General features: G+C 40.6%; 1 protein-coding gene across 2 annotated transcripts in view; it reads left to right on the top strand.

Annotated features, from left to right (window-relative positions):
* Window positions 1–5: 5 nt before the first annotated feature.
* CA10 (carbonic anhydrase 10) overlaps window positions 6–22,183 on the top strand; it is a 165,996-nt gene continuing 143,818 nt past the window's right edge. Inside the window, exons 1-2 of one of the 2 annotated variants that reach the window (XM_079323761.1) lie at window positions 6–327; window positions 939–1,440. In XM_079323761.1, coding sequence (XP_079179887.1) covers window positions 1,380–1,440 — 61 coding nt within the window. In that variant the 5' untranslated portion in view covers window positions 6–327; window positions 939–1,379. The remainder of the gene's footprint in view (window positions 328–938; window positions 1,441–22,183) is intronic. The other variant, XM_079323762.1, reaches the window with a different exon arrangement.

The raw sequence follows: 22,183 nt of genomic DNA, 5'->3' as shown, positions 1-22,183 counted from the left end.
CGGCGCATCCCGGTCCGAGCCCCGCCGCCGCCCTCGCAGGCACCGCCTCCGCGGCGGAGCGCGCCCGCCGAGCCCGGCCCAGCCCCGCCGAGCCCGGCCCAGCCCCGCCGAGCCCGCAGCGCCGGCTGAGCCCGGGGCCATGGCGGAGTAGCGCGGGGCGGGGAGCGGGGCCGGCTCCGAGCCGCTCTGGTACCTCCCGACGGCTGAGCTGCAGGCAGGCGCTGGCAGCCCGCGGCTCGCAGCTTGACCTCGATTTGTTTGTGGGACTGCAGGCTGGAGCGGCACGTGCGGTGAGCTGGGAGAGATAAAAGCCGGGAGGATTTGGGGGTAAGTGAGGGATTGCCCCGAAACTGGCCCTGCGTTTTTTATTATTGGTTTGGTTTTTTTTTTTGGCCGGGGGAGGATGGAAAGCGATGCCCGGGAAATGCTGTCAGACACGCACTGCAGCGCGGGCACTTCGCTAACTCCCGGCTGGAGCCTCCCGCCTGCAACCCGACAGAAGTTTAGGTCTGAATCTCTTCTCCTTCGTGTTTAAATAAGTTTTAACATAGCGGCGTCCTCAGCCAGGCTGAGCCAAAGCCGCCCGCCCGGCGATGCGCACAAGCCGCGCTTGCTGCAGACTCCGCGCTTTTGGCGCTCGCGTTGAGGGACGCACACACCCACATACATACATACATACATACATACATACACACACATACACACATACAGAGATACATACACACAGATACACACACCCGCACCCTCCTGGCTCCACACAGCCCCGCTGATCGCGGGCAGGCCGCGGTGCGCGGGCCGAGCCCGACCCCTGCAGTCGCGTGTGGGAGCCGCGCCGGGATTGCGGCGGGGCCGGGAGCCGGGAGCCGGGGCTGCTCCGGGCGCCGCGGGGCTGCCGCGGCTTGCGGCGGGCATTAATCTCCTTTCCGCTCATTCCGCAGCAGCTGCAGCAGGAGGGGAATCCCCCCTCCCTCCCTCCGCCGCCTCCTTGCCCGGCATGCCGGCACTGCCCCGCTGAGACGTGCCAAGAGTTCTGGGGTTAACTCGCGCCTGGCCGCCCTTGGAATAGAGACTCTCCGGATATCGCATCGGTTGGGGTTTGTTGTCTATGTCGTGTTGGGAAACCTGGTGGAATTTTTTGTCCCTCGAGGAGGAAGAGCCCGGCGCTGGCAGTTGGCTTCGTGGTCTTTTTTGGAGGGCGAAGGAAGGGAAGGGATCTCGCTTGAGCCGCTCGGAGAGACAGCTCGGACATGTGTTGTCAGCACATCTGGGGAATACAGTCTGCAAGTCCGAAAGGAAATTTGCTGGGATCGTTCAAACTGCGATATTGATCTCTGTTATTTTTTTTCGCCGAGGGATGCACTTGGCATGAGAATCGGAGGATGGAAATTGTTTGGGAGGTGCTTTTTCTTCTGCAAGCGAATTTCATCGTCTGCATTTCAGGTATGCAGCAAGCACAGAAAGGGCGAGGGAGCGGGGGAGATACCGTGCAGGGTTCCCAGACATCCCCTTGTTAAGGGACAAGAGGAACAGTTAAACCCAGATCAAAACTGTAGCTGAAAAATCCATGAATGATGTACTGTGAGTGGGTTGTGACAAAAATCGACTCTCATCGCTTCCCTCTCCCTCTTAATTCCAATACGTGTGTCTTAATTATCATTCGTTGGTTGCAATAGACAACCCGGTGTACTGATAAAGGAGATGCTTTTAATTACCAGTGTACCTGATTGTGATAATTATTTGCAACATTGCTGTGATTCCCAGAATTTCATATCTTCTGAAGTTCTTAAACTTGGCTGATGTGCAGATCCTGAAGGGTTTGTGGTTTGTTGATGGAGTTGTCATGTTCTGGTGCCACGGTTCAGGGTCTGCAAAAGGAGGGATAATGTAAAGAATGTGCCTCTGCTTTTAGAATGAGCTTTACCCTGTCTGTGCTGTGAAAATGGTTTTTTTCTTTAAAAAAACAAAGCCCCATTTAGAGAGCTCTGTGGTGGCTGGGATTTCCAGCTTTATTTTAAGCTTGCAAAGATCTCTCTCTCCCTTCAATATGTAGAAAGTCAGGTCATTTCAATTGTCACCAGAGCTTGTCCAATTAATGAATAGGCACGGCTAGGTGTCTAGCGTAAGGGATTTGCACAATTTATTCTTGGGGAAAGCACTGGCTTTGCCTGGCTCCCTTGTTAATTTGTCGTGTTGGTCGTGCTGGAATGATTCTGCTGTGGGAGGCGGGAGCAGGAGGTGGCCAGGTGGTGGTTTGGGGCACTCCATGGGGTGCAGGCTGCCCCAGCTCCCCTGCTCCCCTTCCCGCAGCCGCTCTGCCCTCCAGCCTTGCGTAAGGCCAGACATGGAACAGCTCTGGCACTGCTGGGGGAGACCACGGGGCTGGTGGACACCTCAGTGTCATCAGCAGCAGCCTGGATGTCTGTGGGGACAGGCAGCTCCAGAGCTCTCCTGGGACCATGCAGAGATTGGTCTGGGCTGTGTCCCAGCCGCAGCTGCACCTGCAGCATCTCCCTGCCAGCTGTGAGCCCCTCTGCAGCACCTCCAGTTTATCCACCCTTCCATCCCCTGGGCTGGGCACACACAAACACTGGGGGCTCAGCATCCCTGTTAATTTGTCCTGCCTGCACCTGCCCCAAAGCTCCTTTATTCCTGAGCAAATAGCATTGCTGTCAGCCCACGGTGTGCGTCAGCCTTCCTTTTATCCCCACAGACTGGCACCATCTGCCACCAGGCACCCGGGTGACACTGCCAGCACCCCGGGCTGACCTTCCCCTCGTGCCCATTGGTACAGCAGAAAAAATCGCTCTCCTGCTTTTTACAACAGCAAAACCTGCTGCTTCTTGTCACTGAAATCTCACACTTATCTCTTTAGCTCAGCGTGATGTGCCACCTGTCCAGTGCTCCTCAAATCAGGTACTTTTTAAAGTACCACGGTGAGAATGGCACACTGCAGCTCGTGGCTCTCTTGGCCATTGTGACAGTAATTTCCTGAGACAGAAAGAAGCTGTCCCATTCTGTGCAGCTACTTATGCCATGCATTTAGCTGTCAGTGCTCCCTGGGCTCCTGCCCTCCTTTCTCTTCAGCCAGGGGAGCCCAGGCTTCTGAACCAGTGGGATCAGTCCTGCAGGGGCTCCCATCGCTCTCCATCTCCCTCTAGCACTAATTCCTGATACTGTACACACTCACTCCATGTCTGCTTGCTTTTTCTCTTTTTTCTTATTCTTTTTTTTTTTTTTTTTTGAGTGAATAAAGGGAGTAAGTGTATGGTGGGATGCTTCTGCTGCATGGTTAAAGCTGTGGTTTCAGATAATTTTGACCACACAGAGGATGTATACATGCTTCAGCCTTGTTTTCAATTTTTCTTCTTCCCAGGGATTTTTATTCTTTACCAGGGATCTTCACTATCTGTTATCTTAGCAAAAAGGATTAAGATCTGTAGATATCTGACTAGGCACTAACACTGTATGTTGCCTCTTCCATCCTTTTCACACTGGATTTTGTAGCAAATGATCTGTCTGGGATGTCTGGATAACAGTGCAAATAGGAGATGTCATGAAGCCTGTTAAGGGATTGCTTTAGCACAGGATTGCAGACACTCTGTATTTCAGCACTTCAACACCGGCCATTCATTCAACATGTTACTTTAAAAACCCACTAGTTGAGCACTAGTGCTGCAAATGACAGGAATGTGAATTAAGGAGTGTGGCAGTATTTATTTTCTTCTTTTTTTTTTTCTTTCTTATTCATTCAGTTGTTTCAGCAGTGAAGACTCAAGACAGGTCTGCTGTACGTGGATCTTTCCTGAACATTAGCAAATGCTTGATTCAGTGTCTTTTTAAACCTGTGATCTTCCTCCTGCTAATTCCAGAGGTTATTTGGGTTAGGGCCTATTAGGGGTGCTCTTCAAAGGGATAATGTCATTCACTGAATTGAACAGACTGTTAAGTTCTTTAATCATTATTAATAAACTTAATTAAAAACAGGTTCAGTGTTATGTCTTTTACTGTGTATTTACATAACATTAAAGTATAAATTATGCTGAATGTAGCACTTATGCTGTGTTTCTTATTTAAAATTAGTAATGATGAAGTTATGCAATTGACGTTTTGGTGTCTGTCACATTCATGAATTTCTTGGAGACTTAGTATATGTGAAGTAGTTTAATCTATTAAAAAGAGATATATATATATATTTTAAAAATATTTTATACTTAACATTTGGATCAGTTACTTGTGTGTATAAGAGAATGATTTGGAAGAAATTATACTGAGATTTAGAAATTGATTTTTTTGAAATTACTGGCTCTACCATGTGTTTGGAAATAATTTATCTGTGAACTTAATGAACTGAATATTTTTTGTTTTCTTGGCATACTGAATTAAGGCTTTTGCTACTTGGAAAACAGATTCGCTTCTGTTTGAAAAGAAAATCTAGTTTCCTTGTGCAGATGCAAATGAGAAATACAAACAGGCTGAAGGACCACAAAAACCATTCCTGTGCTTTAGACAGAAATGAAACCCCTTGCTTTCCTTCAGTCATATTTATTCCTTTGAGTTGTGGACTCTGAGAAAAATAGTTGTGATCTGTATAATGATTTTGTCCTTTTAATGATCTGTTCAGCATAGAAGGAGCACAGAGCAGAGGAAGTGAAGATGTCCTGTAGACAAAATGCTGGAATAAGCCCTCACTAGATGTTGTTCCCTTGAAGATGCAGATCCTGGCAAAGGGATTATGCTGTTTATTTACAAAGAAGATAATAGTTGTTGTATGATGTCCAGAATTTCCTTCCTGAGCAATAATACCACCAAAGATGAAGTAGCATCAGTGTTCTCAGGTGGCTGTCACCTTTGCTTACAGTCATTTGTAGGAACCATGAGGAAGGTTTATTTGTGAATTTAGATCTTAACAATTAATTTCAAGAAAAAATAAAGCTAGGAAGTTGTCTTCAAAACTTTGCAAGATTCTTGGTCAAACAAGCAAATGAAGCTGTCGTGGATATTGATTAAGAAGGTTTCACATTTTATCTTAATACATCACCTAAATTATTTATAAAATCTGCATGGTCAACATATTTGTGCCTTCCTATGAATTGATCTATTACCTCTTACTAGTTGGGCTTTTGGGAAGTAAAATGGATGAAAGCTGTCTTGTTATTTGGAAGTATTTTCATCCTCTGCCATGTTGTCAAGGCATATGGGGCCAAATCCCTTTTATGATGCAACTTCCCGTGGCCTATTTGGCAGCACATAAGTGCCATAAATCATGTATGATGAACAACTGAGATGGTGAAAAACCCCTCATCTATCCAGGAATTCCACTGTGCATTGAGTATCTGATGTGGCATCTCCTGGCAGGGAGGACTAGAGCTGGATTTGAAGCACATTTGCACTTCATTTTCTGTCTTGCTGCTTCTGCAGTCTCTGAGCTCTTATTACCTGGCATAACACAAAATGCCCTATAGGAACTCTAAATTATGCCAGGGCTGGAATTACCTGCTGAATCATGCTCTGTAAGGTCTGATAACTCTTCTCATTGCATCACAGGACCTGGGATAATTCAAGCAGAAATATTCTTGGAGACTAGAAGAATATCAAAGCTCTAATGTCTAACATTAGAACAGTGAATGGTTCATTATGTTAGGATAAAAATGTTGAAATCACGTTAATTATTCTCAAATGGTGTCATAGAAATAACTTTTTCTGTCACTTTTAAGTAAGATATGTAATATTCTAGGGGAAGGAATTATTCATAGCACAGATATATACATTATATACATATACATATACATATACATATACATATACATATACATATACATATACATATACATATACATATACATATACATACAAAAGTGAACACTAGGAATACAGGAAGGTGTAACATGTAGAGGTTTCTGGTAACTAAGAACTTTACCCATTACAGCATTTATTTTTTCCTGCTTTAATACTATCTCCAGAGCCTCATGTCTGTGGGCAAACCTTCATGCCTGCTTGGAGTTTGCTGATGTTAATGAAAATCCACCTGGATTCAGTCTGTCTGCTCACATTCACAGAGTGGAAGGACCATAGGTTGGATCCAGAGACTCTCAGTTCCTCAGCTCTGGAATGTTTTCTCACTTTAGAGATTTTTTTCCACCTTCTCAAAAGGTGTGCAGATGTTTCTGCTTGAAAATTCTATGGAAATATCCTTTGTAGTCTCCTGTAAATATCTGCCTTTACATTTTTTTGTGCATGTCTTGTATTTTTTATTTTATTTATTTTTATTGTTAGTTTCACAGCTAGAGCGTGACAAGATAGGTGCTAAGTGCTGGAACAACACACATATTTTTAGCTTATGTTAAGGTAGTAGAAGGGAATGTTTATGAATAGTTTTTGCACATATGCTGAGCTATTTTCCATCCAATAAACTGGTGGAAAGAAAATGCTTATTGCTGCTATTCTTTTCCAAATCTCTGTGATGTTAATACCCAGTTTTCAAACCTCTTCACCTTGTTGTGTTGCCTCATTTTAATCCAGTTGAACTATATACCAACCCTCCAAGATAAAATGATGAAAATCAGGAATCAAACCAAAGTCAAATTAAGCACTCTCAATTTAAGGGGGCTCCTTAGAATGCAACTGAGACTATAGGGAAGTTTTGCCCTTGACATTTTTGGAAAGTTCTCAGTTTTTAATTCTACAACAGCTAGATTTTAAATATAGCAGGGATTGAAATGGCTTTCCATTTGCATTTTGAATATTCCTTGCATATGAATGAACAAGGAATTCCTGCTTTCTCTCAAAGACTGTTTTTTTTTCTCTGTTGCTGTTGGTCAAAGTATCACTTTCCTTGGTGGTTGAAAGGTGGTAATTTAGCTGAGGAGGAAGTTGCTGTTTTCATAGTTGCTGATTGTTTATGGCTAAATTTACCATGGCAAAGCCTGTGAAAGGGATGATTGGCCCATCTGGGCTGTTAATAGAGAATTATATAAAACTGTTCAGCATTATCTCATTACCAGCTCAAGCAGCAGACAAAACTAGATGACAGTAAGTTATGGACAATACTGAAATACTGTGATAAGTGTTATTTTTCCTGTCTTGTTTTTTATCTTCACTGCACAGCATGTTGGGAGGAATAGGAAATAGTGATCAAATTGTAATTGACTTGTTAGAGGCAACAGTGTACAGTGGGACTGCATTTCCACTGTAATGCCATCAAAAAGCACAAAAGTGCCTGCTCATACAGAGGACAATATCAGTTAGCAAAAAACAAATGTGGTAAATGAATTGAAACATTATTGGTAAATGGGAAATAATTTTTTAAAGGATAATAATCTGCCATTTGAAAAAGGGGAGGTTTTACAGACAAAGCTATTTACAGTTGAACTTAAAGTGGTAGACTGTTTTATTACTGGTTTAAACATTGATAGTTAAAAAGTTAAAAGGGTCTTTTAATGGAATTTCTTGGAGATAAAATAGCAAGTTTTTATTGTAATGAAAATGCAGGGCTGGAGCACTGTAAACCTATATCCTGTTAGCACTTTTCTGCTGATGTAGTGCCTCATTCAGGTGCAAACTTCCAACTTGCCAATACTGAAAAATTTGTCATGTAGTGCTTGGCAGGTGACAGTTGAGGTAAAGGTAACCTGGATTTACATCCACCCTAAAATTCCTTGCAACTCCTAAAAAATGTTGTAAAAGGCTTTGGTGTTACTGAGAATTGGGCCTTAAAAATTGCAAAAATTGAACTGTCAACAGTGAGAAAAGCTTTAGATAACAGGTGCCTGTGCTCCTGTAGACTGCCAGGTAAAGCCCTTCAGGATCACAGCCCTAAAATATTTAATTTACTTTTACTCATCTTGGAAAATGGAAGGTGATCAGTTTCCACATACATTGCATTCTGAAATCAGTAGTCAGAACTCCAGAAAAGAAATACTTTCATTGTCAGGTGTATGTTTCCACGTGAAAGCATTTCTGTTTTGAATTCATGAATCTGTAATATTTGTATTTCTGTGGTAAAAATAACATTAAATTCCCCACAGTTTTATCTTTTCTGATATTGTTAAGAAAATAAAGAAAAATACCACAGCAGCTGTAAGCCACAAATAACTAATTAGGATGTACTTCTTAGTAAAATAAGCATAGTCTTTTTTTCTTTATCATTAGTCCTTATCCTTGGTCAAGCCTTAAGTGTGGAATAGAAAGAATTGTGCAGTGACTCGACCAAAGTGGCTTCTAAGCACATGCATGGAGGAGGCAGCTAAGCAACATTATCCTTTTTTTTTTTTTTTTTCCCTTCTAAATGTGTTGACATCCCTATGTTTTGGAAATAGCATTTGAGTAGATGAATTTAGAGGGAAACGTGGTTTCTGAAAAATCATCCTCTTGTCATTTTTGTGGGCTGTTTCCAATTTGAGTTCCTTCCTGCTGGTAACTACTATAGAGCCCTGTTCTGCTGCAGGAATAATCCTAAAAGGATTTTTTTGCTTTGCCAGCAGGAGTCCTATGGATTATTAATGCTAAAAGAAAGAAGGTAATGAGTGCCAGTGAAGGGTTTTTTAATGTGTGACCACGGGAAACAAGTGTTTGAAGTGATGCTGAGGTGGCACCTGTAGGATGGTGTTTGGTACCTAAGGGAGCACAGCCACAGCTGAAGTTTTGTTTGGCAATGTGACATTCTTGAGCTGCTAGAAAGAGCATTAACTTGCATTTGCCATCATGGCAAATAAAAGAAACTTCAGGAAAAATGTAGTGCTGAAAATTTATACCTGTTGGTAAAAAAGGGATCACAATACTTCAGTAGCATTCATGGGAGTGAAATTTTCTGCAGAATGAGCTATTAATTTCTACATCAGTGGAATGCTACACAACTTGGGGTTGAGATCTGTATTTCCCACCTGGGAAGCTGCAGTTAGGGGAGGTGTTTGACCCTGTGCTGGTCCTAATCCCACTGATGGAATGGAAAGTTTAACTGACCCTACACTGGTCCTAATCCCACTGCTGGGCAGTGTGTAAACTTACTGACAGGAGAGTTCTCTCAATGGGACTGCTTGTCTTGGTTTTTCTAAGAATGAAAGGTATGAATGAAAGAGCTTTGCATTATATTTCAGTTTAAAAAAATAAACTTTGGTGACAGAACTTGGAGCAGTTTGCAGGGAATACAGTGTTGGCCACACTTTCACAGATGGAGAAGCAGGTAAAATGTCATGTGCAAAGTCAGTCAGCAAGACTTTGAGTGTTTGCAGTCCATTTTCACTCTGATTTCTGCCCTGTAACACAAGATTACCCTTAGCCCATGTTTCTGGTCAGGGTGTGGGCTGGATGCTCAGTGAGTTCATAGTCACAGAAGGACCCTGGTGTGTCCCTCATGGGCTGGATCCTCCTCTCCCTGCCCTTCTACAAGGTGGATTTTCTCATCATGCATGCAGTGAAGTTGTTGTCAGGTACAGTTATGTATACATAAGAATTAAGTCAATTAGAATTTAACTTAAATTCATTTCCAGGATTTAGCGTGATATGAAGGCAAAATTCAGATCCAGGCAAGGTTCCTCCATAAATGTGTGTTGTTTAAATTCTGTTTAAATTATTAAGATTCACTCAGTTGTCCTTTTCCTGGTTCTATTTGGGCTGTGAGTAACGAGTGGGTTCCTCCAAGTGCAGCACTTCCCTGCCTCGTGTTTCACATCCCCTCACTGTGGGTGTAGGTGGCAACACACAGTGAAGGGCACCAGAGATTTTGGTTCTAAATTTGCTCTCTGAAATTTGCTCTCAGCAGCCCAACAGATTCCTTTCTGCACTGCTGGAATTCTTGGATATATTGTGAACACATACATGAATTATTTTTAAGGGGTGAGACCTCACCCCAGGGCATTTTGCCCATCATGTCTGAACTCCTCCCTGTTTTTATTTTGTATTATATTCACCTGGATTCAACATTTGTGGTGTTTTGGGGTTTTTTTTGTTCACATTCCTATTTATAAACATTATCTTATTGTCATATTGGTTTTGAACTTGATGGAAAGCAAAGTAATCTATAAGGACTCCACAGTCTCCTCTTGCTTGCCCATACAATCCTGAGGGTTCTGTGTGGCAGTAATTCCAGCTGGAATTTAAAGTTATCTGCAGGTGCATAATTTTTACCTTCACAAGCCCCCCTAGCACTGTCTCCAAGTTTTTAATAACAATTTATCTTTGTGAGTCTGTAATTATGCCTTTGCTCTAGTGTCACAGGTTTTTAGCTCACTGTGAAACAGGAAGAAAAATAGAATAATAAATAATATGATTTATTTTATTAGGTAGCATCAGTATGTTTCCATCCTCGCAAGGCAAAATCCAAGTCATCCTCTTTACATTTTATTTTGATATATTAACAGCCAGATTCAGCAAAATGCAAAACTTAAGAGACATGTTTAAGTGTTCTGCTGAATCTGAGTCTTGACATGTAATTGTATTAAACAACTTAGATTAAGGATGTGCTGGAGTGCTTTGTGATGCAAGGAGTAACAGTGGTATAATACATGAATAATACAAAATCTTTGGAAAAGCCCAGCTAAAATAAGCAAAAAATTTCCTAACCTTTCTTTAAATTATACAGTTGTATAGAAAACAGGTTTTTATCTGAATAAAATAATCTCAGTTCTTTGTGGAGTAAAGCAAAGATACAGACTTTCTGGGATGATAAGCATAGCAAGAGAAACTACAATCAGAATTCAAATAACTGACTGTATTTTGTTAATTCTTACTGTAAGGATGCCCTGAAAGAAATAAACATCATCTTCCACAACAGTAAACACAACCAGAAGATTAAAAAGTGTAATTACAAGAGGAGACTGGTAATATGCAATGCATTTTATATGTGAGTTTCTGTTGCACTTTCTTCCCAGCAGAAATTTTAATTTTCTCTTGATTTGACCTCAAGTCCTGATACAAAGAGGACATGAAGTGGGATGGGGGCTCAGTGTGGACCAGGTGGTACCTGCAGGGATGTTTGGGGCACCTCATTCAGTTCAGACTGGATAAGCAGAGTTTAGTCAGACTGAGAGAAAATTGGTGTCTCTTTCAATGTTTTTTTTACTGATGTGCTGATAACTGTTGTGGGGGACTAAATGATGAAATGTGTCTTGATCACTTAATGTCATCACATTACTGGTCATTTAAGAATTTATTCTTGTTACTGAATATTCCAGAAGTTACTACCTTTGAAATAAAACATTCTTATATTTAAAACCAGAGTTTATGATGTAATAATAGTGCATTATTTTTAAAATTCAAGTTTTTTGGATGTAACTTTCACTGATACAATATAAACTGTACAGAAATAATCTCCTGGCATTTGCTTAGGATGACAGTCACCAATTCCTGCTAAACTTCCTAATGTTTATTTAAAATCTTACCTAGAAAATGAGTGTTTGGTTTAGACAACTTTGTTTTGGACATTTTTCCAGGAAAGAAAGCAAGTTTTGCTAATATAGGCTGAAATGGAGTGCAAAACAAAACCTTCAAATTCCAATGTTAGTTCAGGGAGGCAGTGTGCAGGGGAATTGCTCAGCCAAAAATGTTGGCCTGGAGTTTAGTTAAACATTAAGCAGAAATCTCTTGGTGAATAGTCCCATTAGGAAGGTGCAGTGGGGATTAAGGTATGGGACAGAACTGTGCTCAGGAGCTTTGCCAGTCACGTGCCACAATGATTTTCAATCACTTTGGTTATTGGTGGATTAAAATTGAGGCTGCAGAGATTAATGGTCTGTTGTTACTAATCCACTAAACCCCTGTTCCCAGATCTTTTAAATTGACTGAACCTATAGGTTGTTAAGTAACTGAGAGATATGGATTTGTAATGGTTTTAACTGTCTTTCTTCATGGTTGGTGTTAGCAGTATCTTGTCTTGTATTGCTTTTGAGATTGATCTTGGCTATTCTTGAATGGAAGTGAACTTTCTACTTTTTTATTTCCCACTAAGAGTGGGTAGAATTTCTAATAAATGTGGATGAAGTTACGTTGTTTATATATGAGCTGGCATTAGTAGAAGCTAAAATAAGAGCTATAGAAATTAAATGTTGGTTTTATTTTGTGGTGTGACTGTCCCTAACAGTTAAAACAGCCCCTATGTCCCTTCAGTCTTCATTAACAGGGGTGGTTGTTTTACAGGTGGGTTTTACTGACATTTGAGATGTGGCCAAAGTCAAAATGGCTGTTTAAGCTTTTGCAAAATTACATTTTCTAAGCCAACAGAGTATTTGGAGTATCAGAGCCCAAGCCTTTTTCCAGAGCTCTACCACAGTGAGACAAAATGTCTGGACTTACTTTCAATACTTAATTTCTGTGCAGGTTAAAAAAAATCCCCAGGTAAAAAACAGTGTACAAGTTAAAAAAAAAAAAAAAAAGGAAAAAAAACCCAGCAAAAACACAGAGGAAGAAAATAAGGAAACAATTCACCTGTCTACTGAGACATGAGGTAACTCTGGACACTACAGAGCAGTGGTTTGGGGTTTCAGCAGGGGTCTGTAAATAAGAGTTTAAATAGGTTTCCATCACTACAGTATGGGTGATACAAAAGTTGGGGCAGAGGGAACAGGCTGTGGGATAAACCAGACTCTGGTTGTGGCTGGGGGAGTTTGGGGCCATGAAATCTAGGGATGTCTTTAGATGGGGAAGGAGAGGGATGGAGCACCTTGTGTGTGTGTTTTGGGCTCTATTTACCACCTCTGTGTGAAAGACTGTGAGTTGGAATTGTTTTTTGGCTTTCATGTCTTTGCAGTTTGATGCCATACCCCATGCTGAAAGTAAAATTGAAGAAGAATTTGATTTTGAGTTCTAGAAGAATGCAAAATACAGTCTTTCAAATAATAATAAATTATTTCCTTTGGTGAAAGGAGCTGAGTACTGCCAGAGTGATGTGAGCACACACAATGTCTGCATGACATGCAAAAGGAATGTTTTACTTTTGTTTTGATTGAATAAATAATGACAGTCTATCTCTAAACAACAAGGTTTTGGTGTTTAAATAAAGTTCAGTGTGACTATCTCCTTAATAGGAAACATTGTTAAATTATCACCTAATTATATCTTGCTCTGAATGTGGTTTTGATTCCTGTCTTTCTGTGATGAAAACAAACAGAATTTTTTTGCCTTTGCCTCCTCTGCAGAAGTTAGGAAACAGAAGAAAGTACAGTTTTGTGTTTTAACTGTACTTGGAATAACCTGTTTGGTAAAAGGAAGTAATCTCTCTTTGTAACTTTCATAAATTAAGAACCCATTAAAATCCCGAAAAAATAATGCATTTCTGATTCAAAGGGTCAGCATTTCATAAAATTTGATGATTATTAAATTACTGCAAATGTATTCTACATCTTTATACTAGCATACAGCAAGGTAATGTGGCATTAACATTATAATTGACTTAAACTCTGCCAGGGAATTCCTGGGATTAAAATAAACCCTTTATCTCATGCAACCATCTCTATTTCTGAGCCCTGGTGCCTTGGCTTATTCTTTTGCCTTCTGGTTATCTCAGTTAATAGTATGTCTTGATTAAGGACTGCAAGGAGCTTTTACATCTGTTCTTGTCACAAAGCTTTGGAGGATAAAGTAGGACAAAGATACCTCCTCATGCAGACCATGGACCTCCAGTTATGTCTTTCCTCCAAATTTAATATTGTGTTCACATATAACTGGGAGTGTGGAAGTAAACCCAAAGCACTTAAATGAATTTTTGGTAAGCTTTCTTGATTAAGAAGAAATTAAAAATAAAAGATTGACCGGATGAAGAAAATGTATTTTTTGTCCTATCAGCTATGAGGAAATACTGTCTTACTTTCCTGAATAGGCAGTACTTTATGTAAATCAGCATAACTCCAAAAAGCTGTTCTAGTTTGTTCACAAAGGAGTGAGCCCAGAGCTTGGATCCTGCAGGCTCAGGTCCTGGCATCTTGGTGAGCCTGGTGTGCTCACTTGCTGTGTTAACCTGCATGTTTATTCATTGAAATCTAGGTTTGAGACTGACTTAAATATTGGAACTCCTGCAAAATAAACATGTAGTCTGCTCATTTTTTGGGGATTTGTTTTTATAGCAGTCACACAGAGAAAACCCAATTATTGATGGTCCGATTTCCTAAAGCTTCTGCCATCTCCTGCACTTTTGGTATTGCTGTTTTTTTCTCAGTTGCTCTAAGAGGCAATATTAACAGATGGTAGGCATTGCTCATTAAATCTGCATCTACACCTCTCCAAGGACTGCAAGGATGTTGGGAAACAGACTATGTTACTGTAGTGATTGCTTAGAAGCCTGGAACTTACTGTGCTCTTCCTAAGCAGTTTTCACTATCAGTGGATTTTGAGTTGTTGCTATGGAGTATTAATACACTGGTGAAATGATTGAAATGGTTCTCACTTAGCCAGGTATGTGCATCCATCTCCCTCATTTTTCATTCTGCCTCTGAAATGAATTGACATTTTCCTGGTGGCCACTAGTAGTGAATCTGCTCTCAAATCAGCCCTTTCTGAAAGAGCCTTTTCTAATGCTTTTTTCATTGGGATATTTACATGTTATTTTAATAACACCTTGTCTAAGAGTCTTCAACAATGCAGAAATGCTGAGCACCTAAATGTGACATGAGATCAATACTATCACTTATAACTAAACAACTCTGTGAGAGGGGTCATTAAGCTCATCATGGACATCTTTTAAAAAAAACCTGCTTTGAGGCTGATAAAAGAATATAAGCTAATTCTCACAGATTGAGTAAAATGTTTGTTTCTTCCATATTTGCTGTTATTTGTGCTTTGGCAGTGTCAGAGTCAACAGTTCTTCCCTTTTATCTAAATGACTTCATGCTGGACATAAAATCTGTGTATCTGTAACCCTTAATGACCCACCCCCATTTCCATGCCACCTGAGCTGCTTTTCCTTTGCCTTGAGGTCCCTTTCTGTACAATGCTGAGCTCTTCTTGCTGTTGGTGACACTGATTTGAAATACAGAGATGTTCCATTGAGGCTGTGTGACCCTGGATGTGTCTTTGCTGAAGAGGCTCTGCTGTGCAAGTCCAAAGGGCTCCATGCCAGTGTGAAATTCCCTTTCCATATGTTTCTAAATTGATGGGGAGAGCAATGCAGAAAGCCAACTAGCAGATAAGAATTCTCGTTTCAGCTTCTTCATTGCTCTGATTTGGAACTGATGGGGTCTGACTGGCAATCTCAAACACATCAATACAACCAGAAACATGGTGCTTCCTTCTTTTTCCTCTTAAGCTTTTCTTTTCTTTATTATAAAGTGCTGGATCAGAAAGGTTAACTTATTGTTGATTCCATGGTTTAGAGAGTTAGGATTTAGTTCACATTCATTTCATTTTCATTTGACCTGTGATAGGGATAAGGAAGTTCAAAAGTAGTACTGCATTAAGTGGAAATGAAATCTACCCCTGCCATTTTTACAGGGAGAAAACAACCCTTCTGTGTTTGAACTAGGCACAGCAAGGAGTAAAAATTAAATAATTTCTCCTAGAATTCTGCATTTGCTATTTATGATTTTCTGTTTTCTGATGCTCTGAAAGCAATGTCTAAACAAAAAAGGTATTTTAAATTATTCAGTTTCAGTAAAGGGCTACAAAATACTGTATAGGCAGCCCTAGGATGAAGTTAGCCTGGTTTGTATTAATTTAGTTTGTTTATTTGGAAGATACTGAAGTGAATCAAATTAAACCAATCTAAATCTCTCCAGTACAATTTCTGAGCATAGACAAGAGGATTGTCTACCTTCTATGCACATTTTTTCCTGGCAATTTACAATGTACTCAGGGAGATTTGCAATATGAAGGAGCCATCTAAAGTAGCAACAAGAAAATAAGAGATTTTTTAAGTCCCTAGCATCAATAAAATGAAGAGTGGGACAGTGAAGAGTGGGATAATATTCCTTCATATACAGTTAATAGAAATTGTGTCCCTAAGCAGGATTAATACAGAATTAATTGGCATTAATTGTGAATTATTGACATGACAGTGATGGGGTTTTTGTCAGCAGCACAGCAGGATTGATCCTGATCCCTAAAGGTGCAAGACAGGAAATATATCAGTGCTTCATAATTTGAAGTAGTAAAAATGAGAACTGAAGTAACTGGAAGACAAGCTGTGCTTTATTCTTCCAGGAGTCTTGCTTCTGATCCCAATAAAACCACTGAGTTGTCACCACTAACTTTCACTCTATCAGAATTGGACTGTGGGGCAGCAAGTGACTTTCACCTAAGGTATTTCAAAGCTTAGGCAGTTTGAGGTCACTGACTTTCATTCCTCAGGGTAATTTTCTCCTCCTCACCATTGACTGTCATGGTTTGCAGCCAGCCTGAGCTGGGAGAGAAGGACATGAGGAGATCAGTGAGGGATCCCCCTTAGTGAGAAATTAAGAGTATTTGGATGTGAAGGTTAAAGTAGCAGAGTGGAGAAACAGGTAAAAGAACAGCATCCGGATTAATAGGGAGAATGCAGGTCATGGAAGATTGCACTGAGACTGTACTTTACCAGAAACAAATGAGAAAGGGCATTAATGACAGTCCATCTTCCTAATTCCTTTTGATTCTGGTTCTAAATAGTTAGGAGTTGGATTGGTGACTCCCATAGGAACAAGATAATCTCTTTGTCTGAAGAGTCACAGAGATAGAGATGTAGAGACCCTGACTGCTCAGTCATCAAATCTTGATTATTTTTTTAAACCCTTAACTTAGAGCACAGAAGCTGCCAGAATCCTTGAAGACAGAATTGTTAATAACTTAAATGCTGAAGTTCTCCACTGTGTTGCTGTTGACCTTTGAAGAGTCTGACTGCTTACTGAGATTATTTCATTAGTATTTGCACATTGACTTCCTGCCAAAAAGTCAATCTGCTTTTCCTTTGCATAGTTTTGTTATTTTGAAGGTCTTCAGCTGTGGAATAAAATCCACTATGTAACAAAGAGCTGACAGAGCTGGATGCTTGCCAGTAAAAGCCTTCCCAGGTACAAATCTGGTGATGCTGAAATACTACAAGTGTTTTATGTGGCCTCCTTCCCTTTGTGCCTTACCTAACATCCCTGTTCCTGGAGAAAGGCAACAGTTAGTTTTAGTTCCCACTGTCCCCAAGAGAATTGTTGTTTGAACTTGGGACCTTGACTTGGCTTTTGTTCTTTTATCAGCCTCAAAACAGGTTTTTTTTCAAAGATTTCTATAATGGGCTTAATGATCCCTCTCACAGAGTTGTTTAGTTATAAGTGACAATATGGTCTCATGTCACATTTAGGTGCTCAGCATTTCTGCATTGTTGAAGACAATTGGACAAGGTGTTTCAAATAACATATGAATATCCCAATGAAAAAAGAACTAGAAAAGGCTCTTTCAGAAAGGGCTGATTTCAGTTCATTTCAGATGCAGAACAAGAATGAGGAAGATGCATGTACATCATCTCTTCTTTTTATTCTCTTTCTATGGTTTCCTCCCCAGAAGGAGAGGAAGGTCAGAATGTCACCTGAAGGATCTGGATAGAGCTATCAACTTCCCATAGGCAGTTAAAGATGTCTGAACCATCAATGTCCTATTTATTGAGCCTACAGGGCTGAGATCAAATTTATTTTTTTTTTTATGATAGACAGAAATTGATGATCCTGTCAAATATTTGGAGCCTGGAGGACGAAGTTTTATAACTTATCATTAGACCCTGGGTTCCATCCTTTAGTCTACTGGCAAGGCCTGCATTCCACAAGGGATGCACTAAAGTCATTCTCATGTTCCAGCCCAGTGAAGTAAACAAACAGCTGCAATCTGCAAATGTTGCAGAATCAGGATGAGTTTCAAGGAGAGCCCCAATTAGAAGCATATGAAGGCAGCCTGGCCTGTCTCCCTGGAATAGGGCATGCCAGACTGAGGGTATTCATCTGGTGCCTGACAGGATGGAACTCTCCTCCTAATTGCAGCTTTTGGATGCTGCTGCAGCCTAAGTGCTATTCTGCACAGTAAGTCAGCACAGCTCCACTGATCTTTCTAAATATACACCTAAGCTGTCCTGGCTGGAGGCTGCCTCTTCCTGGAGGTGAGAGCTGTGAGGATTATTATTCTCAGTTATTCCTCAGTTAATGCAGTGGAACCTCTGGCTCAGGAGATTCTTAAACCTCTAGCTGTAATGGCAGGAAGGTTTAGAATGAAGGAACTTTGCTGCCTGTTTTTGTGTTCTTTTTTTCCAGCATTTTGCTGCTTACTAATGCAGTTCCCAAACTTCTTTCCACCTGCATCCAGGGCATGGGCTAACTGGAGATGGAGCAGCATTGAAGAGAAAAAGCTGAAAAAGGAGGTGCTCAGCTCAATATCTGTGTCCCCTGGTTCTGTCCATGCTCTTCAAGTGTCCTTTCATTGCTTCCCCAGGCATAACCCCACGAGCTCTTCAGTAACCCACTCTTACACTCCTGTCTTATCTCCTGGATTTTTCCTGGGTTCCTTGATCTGATCTGCTGTTATTCTTTCATACAAATCACATTCACATTTATTATGGTTGCAAATACTATGCCCACAGATGCACACCACATCACACACATGCATAGATTTGCATATGTGAGTGGGATAAAAATGGAGTTGGCATCTGAGGGAAACAGATTTCCTTGATGAGCTCAAAATAAGTTCCAAAGCCTGTGTCTTACCAAGTGAAGGGCTTTGGGCTAGATTTTGGGGTCTGCTCTGGGTAAAGACAGTTGTGCTGGGATGGCCAGATGAGCAGACACTTGCTGTGGAGGGAATTGTGCCCAAATGAGAAGCTGTGGAATGGTGGAGGCAGAAAGAGGGGAGAAAATTAATCTGAGACATTAGTGAGGTGAGGGACAAAGACTGGAAAGACCTTGTTTTGTAATCACTTTGGTAGGTACTAAATTAGGCTATTTGTAAGGAGGTTTTTTTAAGTTTTCTTTAAAAATGAGAGGAGAAGCAAGTGAGGAGTTTGTACATCTTCCAAACTAAAGTTATCTTAACACTTTAGAAATTCCATTGCAAAGGTTGTGTGGGAAAACACACAAATTTAGCACATTCTTGTTTTAATGCAGAGGTTGTGGGATGCAGTGAATAAATCAAGGGATTGCAGGAAGAGGAAAAGATAGTCACAAAGGAATTTAAGGCTTATCTAGAGAATAGAATTTTATCACTGTCTCTGGCAGAATTTGTGTTGCTTGGCAACAGACTTTAACCAAATTTTTTGAGGGTGATCACTAATTGAGTGTTCCTAGTTTCCTCCAAGGCCTGATTTGGAGAAGTGCTTAGTATTTACAGCTGCAACAGGTCAATGGGATACATATTTTAAATGTATCAAATGACCTGCAAATCTAAATCCTGTAAAAATGTACAGTGGAGCTATCAATTCTCTGCTAAAAGGCAGAGAATCTTTCTGTGGCTCTGGCATTCATTTGCACATCTGAAGAAAAGGGACACCACCTCTTCAGAAACATTCAGGGAATGAAATTGAAACATTTTAGGAGCTTGAATCATGTGCTAAAAATCCATGATACTTTTACCTTGAAGTGGCAGGAAGCCTGGTTGATGTGGCCTTTCATGGCACTGCCTGGTTGGCTTCAATTAATGAGCCTTTGAGGGTTTTCTTCAGCACTGAGGCTGCCAGCAGCATCCCTGTCTCTGAGCTCCATCCTGAATGACAGGGTGAGGGAAAAACCCTCAAGCAGCCATCTCAAGGAAAGCATAAAACAAAGCCAGTCCTCTCCTTTCACACAGCTTTTGTACTTCCAACTACCAGCCTCAGCTGAAGTTCTAAGAGATCATCTGACCTGGGGACCAGCAGGTTCTTCCATAATTGCTGGGTGCACATCTGGGTTCACATCATGTTCTGTTCAAGTGGATTTGACCAGACTGCAGTAGAGGAGAAGGAAGATCAGACCCTTAACAAAACAGCTTTTGTGTCCTGCTCAGCAGGGATGGCACAGCCTTGTAAGGACAGCAGTCCTCATGTTCTCTGTGGTTTAAAATGGAGGTTGGAAACCTTTTCCTTCCTGAAGTCCAGGTCTTTCTAACCTTTTTTAGAGGAAAGAGCAAACATTAACATGTTTTTACTATGTTACTGTAAGTTATTGTGACTGTGGGCCATATGTAATTTAGGGGTTTCATCCAGCCCCTGAAGTGCTGATTAATTTGTGTATTGAGGATCAGAGACCATCCAGCTCTACCAATGCATGGAAGAGTATTAACAAATTTCTGTATTAGCCTTTCATAAAAGGATACCAGCATGTGTAGGAGGTGAGTAAAACATGTCCTGTTCTCATGCATTAGGAATGACTGTGGTTCTTAATTGAAAGCCTGTAGAAATGCAAGCTATTAAAGCAGGATTTCTACTTTTACCATACCTTTTAGTCTAATATCTCAAAGTATTTTCCACTACTCATTATAAAGAGATGCTGCTGCTCAGGGTGTACAAACCTCTCTGAGTAGGTCAGAGACTCACACTTCACTGCCAAATCAGAATGGGTCATGCTTTGCACTGCATTTCACAGAGAGAATTGCCTAGACAAACTATAAAGTAATCAAAAAGCTGCCTTGAGGGTCTGGAGTCTTTCAGGTCCAAATCTTGTATTATTTTTAATGCAGATTTATGTGAGGCAGGGCAGCTTGGAGCTAGTTGATATTCAAAATAGGGGAAATTACACCAGTTTTTATTGCATTGCTTAAACTCAATACAAATGTCTCTGTTAACAATTGAAGTGGATTCTGACCTCATTTTTGCTCATTTATGGTTGAAATTGTGTCTGGAGTTGTGACACTAACCCTGCTAGTACTGTACCAGTTTCTATTGACTGCACATGAATTGATTGAGCCCCTCTGGGTGTCCACACAAGACTCTGACTTCGTTGACAAACAGTGCTAGGGAGAAAGATGGTGATGAATACATGATGAATAATACAAAATGCCTGTTTAGGATGATCATTATCCTAAGGAAATAGGCCATTTTATGTCCCTCATGTCAACCACATTTCAGCACAGCACCAGTGCAGATGATGCCACACTAAATTCAAGAATGTGGAATTCACTCATTCATTCAAGATGAGCAGAAAGTGGTGCTATTGTTTAAGCAGGCATTTGGAGTCTGGGTTTAATTTCTCTTTCTTACTCTGCTTTAACATTTCTTGTAATTTTTTTTTATGGCTGGGTTAAATGAAAACTTGTTCAGGGCAGAGCAGAAAGATTGGCACTTGAGATTGGCAATGGCAGGATTTCAGAATTGTTGTGCTTTTTGAGACAGTTGAAATTTGCTGAGCTTCCAGATCACCTTGACATTTACTCAAATTCCAGCAGAGTTATCTGTGGATTCCTGCTATGTTTGATAGCAACAGGATGGGAATGCCTAACATTTTAATGTGTGCTTAGCCTCTGATCTGTGACAGGTCTATAATTATGTACTGAAAATTCTTTAAAGATGTCTGATGTAAAGTGATTAGTGATCACTTTTAAGATTATCAACTTCATTTCCAAAATGGAATGTCTAGTCTTTGTGGGTTTGTTTGTTTTAATACTCAGTCAAAGACCCACAAAACCTTTATTCCTTTTTTTTTTTTCTTTTTCTTTAACTCTTTGATGTAAAATAGCTACTTAAGGAATTAAAGGAAAGAATACATTGACATCCTTATGTGGTAAAGGTATACACATCATTAAATACCACCCCAAGGAGAAAAATTATTATTTTACTGTCAGCTGTTTCTGGGATAGGGGAGAGGGAAGGGTGTAGATCTTCTTTCCATCAAATCAAATCCACTGTTATCTCTACAAAGACTGTTAGAATATATATTGCCTTACAACTGCTAAGATAAATATTGAGCATTACTGGATTGCCATTGAAGAAAAGCATCTTTTAAGAAAGCCTGAACCCAAAATTTAGTATTATTGGGTAGTCTCCTGGTTCTTTGGGAGTAAACAGATCCTACTTCATTACTATCAGAGGTTGCTTTGTGCACTGTTCTGTCATCTCTCCCTCACTCAGGATTTTTTTCTGAGGGCAGAAAATAATGAGATAAAGTAAATATCATCAGCATTGTGTGAATGTGCTCCTGGCATAGCCTGTATCCAGCCAGCAGAGCTGGGCAGCAGCAGCACAAATCCAGTGCCACGTTCTTCAGATTTTCTTCAACCCACTGAGGGCTGAGAAAATCCCAGTTAAAGAAATCCCTCCTCAGATTCTGATGCAGATGGGCCACGAAAAACC

This window comes from Erithacus rubecula (genome assembly GCF_903797595.1).
Source record: "Erithacus rubecula genome assembly, chromosome: 20".
Classification (NCBI taxonomy): domain Eukaryota; kingdom Metazoa; phylum Chordata; class Aves; order Passeriformes; family Muscicapidae; genus Erithacus; species Erithacus rubecula.
The sequence above is the reverse complement of the archived record's forward strand: the minus strand, read 5'-3'. Positions and strand labels throughout refer to the sequence as shown.